This window comes from Amborella trichopoda, chromosome 10, assembly GCF_054954075.1.
Source record: "Amborella trichopoda isolate Santa Cruz 75 chromosome 10, AtrichopodaSantaCruz75HAP2 v2.0, whole genome shotgun sequence".
Taxonomy (NCBI): Eukaryota; Viridiplantae; Streptophyta; class Magnoliopsida; order Amborellales; family Amborellaceae; genus Amborella; species Amborella trichopoda.
Window position 1 is genome coordinate 5,664,707 of NC_142345.1, and position 4,745 is coordinate 5,669,451.

Consider the following 4,745-nt stretch of genomic DNA (forward strand, 5'->3'; position numbering starts at 1 on the left):
TTACTAATGCATTTCTCATATTTCTTCTAAAAATAAAAAGAACAGTAACAATATATTTCCCACACAGAAAATATATTTCCAGATATCCAAACCGCCACAAGGAAATGTGTTACACCGTAATGTATCTCATAGAGTATAGATGTCCCGAGTCTATTTCCCTAACTACTGCAAATCACACTCTTACCAGTTTCTCTTAAAACAAAAAGATAAAAAAAAGGTTCTTTGATGAATGAAAGAGGGGGGAGAGATTCATGGCTATATCCAATCTTTCACCCTCTTTTGTCGGCGAAATCATCAGGCTGATCGTCATCCATGATATTACCCTCCAAAGGGTCATTGCCAAACTGCTTCCCACCAATTGGAGCCGAATTATAACCATCCTCGTCAACAGACTGGCCACCACCAAATCCACTGCCAACACCACCACTTCCACCATAACCTCCGCTAACTCCACTGCTAAAACCATCGCCACCACTAGCAGCAACACCATAGCTTCCACCACCACTAGGGGCAGCACCATAGTTCCCACCACTACTACCATAGCTTCCACCTCCACCTCCACCTCCACCTCCACTTCCATAGCTGCTTCCATAGCTGCCCCCAGTAGCTCCACTACCTCCTCCGCTATAACTAGAGTCACTGTTACCCCCATAGCCGCCACCCCCACTTCCACCATAGCCACCACCTCCAGTACCACCATAACCACCACCTCCACTACCATAACTATCAGTGCTACCACCACCTCCACTAGCACCATAGCCACCACCTCCACTACCATAGCTATCGTTGCCATAACCTCCACCACCACTACCACCATAGCCAGCACCACCCCCATAACCACCACCACCATAGCCTCCGCCACCACCACCATAGCCGCCTCGGAATCCTCCCGTGCGGTCGGTTGCATAGTTCACACGAATCATTCGGCCATGAAGATCCTAGAGGGAAAAAAGACCATTTAGCAACATCTTTCAATTATAAATGACTCTAATAGTTTGACAAACTTCCTATTTTAGAGAGAGAGCAATCACGACATGATACATGGTTCTCCCACAAAATATTTTAGAATTACAAGGGCTTGTAGAAGCCTTATTTTGTCTAGCGAATGGAACAGGAGTTTAGGTAAAACAAAAAAACATTGGTAGGGTATTAAAACAACATGAAACATGGTTCTCCCGCAAAATATTTTAGAATTACAAGGGCTTGTGCAAGCCTTAATTTGTCTAGCTAATGGAACAGGAGTTTAGGTATAACTTGGTAGAGTATCAAAATTAATGCTTTGGAGCTCAAAGAAATAATACCTTTCCATCCATGCCAGAAATGGCTGTGGAAGCTTCCTCACTAGATGTGAAGCTGACAAAGCCGAAGCCTCTGGATCTACCAGTTTCACGGTCCATGATTACTCTAGCTGAAACAATTTTTAACATGATTGAAGTTATAGTCCTAAACCATTCCAAACAAGCACAGAGCAAGAGAGGGAGGAGAAGTGCATGTGCATACCTTCAATAACTTCTCCATAGCTAGCAAATGCTTCTCTGAGACTTCCATCATCAGTGCCGTAGGAGAGTCCTGAAATAAATTTTGGAAATTAGTATGAGATAGGGATAAGCAAAAACCTGCCATTTAAAATTAATGGAAAAGAAAAAGCCGCACCTCCAACAAAGAGTTTAGAAGATGACATGCTACGTATGGCTTGGAAGATTGATGGGTTGGATGAGCCAATATTCTTGTTTACAGTTTGTCTCACTAAAGACCCAACTCTACTTGCGAAAGCCATAATTGGATACCTGATTACAGAAATCGAATAAGACTAATGTCACACACAGTGCAGTTGCTTGCTCTAATAGCTACAAGGGTCTTTTCAATTTCTGCCTTACAATACATAGAATTACCATAACTAAATGTACAGATAGCTGGTAAGAACAGAAATCAGAACCATGCAACATCATAATGGAATACAACATCAAGCTTATCGGATTTTTTCTTCACATCTCTGAAAGGAGTCATTTTCTTCGTGTTTTTTCCAATCAACCTCAAAAAGCAGTGAGTCAGTAATGTCAATATAGTCATTTATCAAATCCTTGCTATCAAACGAACCCCAAATTCTTGCAGAGATATAAGAAACTGGGCACTAAATGCTCGCATGCTTGAAAAGGGGGGAGAAAGGTATATCAATCCTTCCACAAAGATTAAATTCCAGACAAACTTATCTAAACATTTTAATCACCCAGAAATAATATCCCCTCACAAAAAAGTCAAGAAATAATATAAAGATGTCCCTGCACTATTACCAAGGACCCACAATTATAGTCAAGCTCTTGTACAATCCAATCCTTCAACAAAATAAACCAAATTAAGATGCAAATACGTACAACTCTCAACAGGTCAACATGTACACACAGGGATTCAATATAGAGAAATACACAAAAAGGCTAATATTTAAACAATTACGGCATATAAAAAGTCAGGGCCTCAGATAAAAATTAACAATATGTGATTAATATATTAAAACGTACATTCTCCAATTACAGGATTGCATTATGCACCCAACATCGAAGCGCTTTACAGAAAAACACATGTATACAAGCACTGCGATCCATCACTTTAAAATTAACTTACAAAATCTGTATTGTTAACAAGCTCTCTACTACGACTAGCAAAAAATTAAAATGCAAGAAATCAACTATCATCGAAAAATTACAACCAAATTATGTGCTGAGAGCAAAATACCAGTTGCATCATGCAAAAGCATTGCACTAGATCAATATAACAAATTCTAAAAGGTTGCAAAACACATAAAAGACTTAACAAAGAAAAATGGCATCATGACCAGAGGACTTTGGACCATCTATGAGATCAATCTGTATACCCAAGTCCCTGAACACTAGCTCGAATTATGACTATACCAAAACAATAGTTGAGATGAAAAGTGATAATATATTTAACATACTTGCACATCCTGACTGTCAATTAAAATCCACAGCACCCACTACTTTGTATCTTAATCTCCATTTGAGAACCCATCAAAGTCATGAGTTCAAAGATTTCCACTTCAAATATTACTTAATACCTGATTATCTCCACTATTAGTCCTTATTTTCTCTATCTTCAAATTTATCCAAAAGATGAATCCAATTATAAGAGTCAGAAAATATTTAATTACTGCATAAAAGATGTAAAAATATTTAATTACTACAGAAGAGCTAATGAAAATATTTCTGCTCCAAAATGGTCATTTGGTCCATTAGGTCTAGACTCTAGAGAAAGAGAATTTCCCTAAAGAATCTCCAATATGTACTTAAATCAATCACCTCTTTATTCAGTTAGTTTTGCATGTTGGAAGTCCAAACCCTAAACCCCAAATATGAGATGAATAGCTACAATGCTCACAAGAACTGAATAGAAAGTAACCAACTCAAGGACAAACACCCACAATTTGGTTAACAAAAAATGTTTCATGTATGAAAGACATTATCAGAATAAAATATAAAAAATTACTACAAATGCATCAATTGACTGAGAGTGTCCCACAAATAACTACTCAAAACCTAAATAGTTGAAACCTAGTCTTCTAACCAAATCCAAAGGCACATGACAACAAATCACTTCAGAAACTTCAGAAAGGAAAAAGATAAAACAACATGATATTTCAATTATCAAGCAAATGCTGCCATAGAAGCCACAACAGCAAGCCCAAACAACTCATCAAATAGAAGAAAAGAAATACCAGTTATTATAAGGTCATCAAGAGAAAAATGCGGATTTAATCATCACAAAAATGGAAATAAACGATAATATATCACCAACTCCAAAAGCCATAATAACAGAGTAACATCAAAATTAAAAAAAGGTCACACAAAATAAAACCAAGTACATAAAAATTTATCCATTAGAAGCCATGATCCATCAAAATAGAGAACTAAACCCTGAGAAATGAGACACTCCAATATAGAATACCAAAAAGTAAGAGGCTTCTCAGGCATCCATGGACAAAACTATAAGTTCTAGGGTTACCGAAAGCAGGTTTTACTATTAAATCAACGATCAGAGAGTTACAGCGATCAACAGAGATATCAAATACATAGGGAGGGTGAGTGGAACTGGGGTTCTGGTTGAGGTTTTAGACCACAAATGCATAGGCTAAGAGAGGTACAGATATGGCAGTGAGAAGGATGAAGAGAGAGAGAAACAGAGATACCAGGGTTTTGAAGAATTAGGGTTTGAGAGAGAAACTCACCGTTTCGAGAAACTGCAGAAGGAAATAGGAAAACCCTGGCTAAGGCCTGAGTGAGACTAGGGGTTTAAGACAAGTTTGGGGTGTTATTTATCTTAGCATCGGGTGAATCTCGTCCGTTGGGGTTTGGGTGAGAGCGATATTAGCCGTTGGATTCGGAGAGGAGAATCTAGCTGGGCCTTGGGTATTATCTAAGGAAATTGTAGCTGACATACCTTATTTTAAGTTTAAGCCCCAAACTTTCGTTTATCTGGATTACAAATTTTTTTTTTTTTTTTTTTTACCAAAATGACATTCACCGTATTCATATTATTATAATAGTTAGTGCATGTTATACGGTACTTTTAAGTACTATAATACTTAGAGAATTTTATAAGGTATTTTAAATATCTTAATACTGATAGCAATTTATATTGTACAAGTACAGTAAACTTACACGAACCCTTATACGGCGTTTTAAGTACCGTAAACACTAACCCATCTTATACGATAAATTTTTATATGGTATTTT

At 37.4% G+C, this 4,745-nt stretch overlaps 1 protein-coding gene across 2 annotated transcripts; it reads right to left on the minus strand.

The window, feature by feature from the left end:
- Positions 1-4,295, minus strand: GR-RBP3 (glycine-rich RNA-binding protein 3). 2 transcript variants are annotated; one of them, XM_006845775.4, is made up of 5 exons: positions 4,238-4,295; positions 1,654-1,787; positions 1,501-1,569; positions 1,302-1,408; positions 1-938 (listed from the first exon to the last, which is right to left on the minus strand). In XM_006845775.4, exons 2-5 carry the CDS (start codon positions 1,775-1,777, stop codon positions 270-272), a joined length of 969 nt encoding a protein of 322 aa, XP_006845838.1. In that variant the 5' UTR covers positions 1,778-1,787; positions 4,238-4,295; the 3' UTR covers positions 1-269. The 2 variants fall into 2 exon arrangements, with proteins under 2 accessions (XP_006845838.1, XP_088705539.1); XM_088849413.1 differs by having other exon boundaries at positions 3,958-4,295.
- Between the last annotated feature and the right edge of the window lie 450 nt (positions 4,296-4,745).

What these genes read in the sequence shown, in the direction of transcription:
- GR-RBP3 (XM_088849413.1), bottom strand. Translation starts at nt 3,983, where the DNA reads ATGCCTGAGAAGCCTCTTACTTTTTG. An exon ending in GAGAAGCCTCTTACTTTTTG is followed by an intron (nt 1,788 to 3,957) that starts GTATTCTATATT and finishes TTCTGTAATCAG; the next exon opens with GTATCCAATTATGGCTTTCG. An exon ending in TTTCTGGCATGGATGGAAAG is followed by an intron (nt 939 to 1,301) that starts GTATTATTTCTT and finishes TTTTCCCTCTAG; the next exon opens with GATCTTCATGGCCGAATGAT.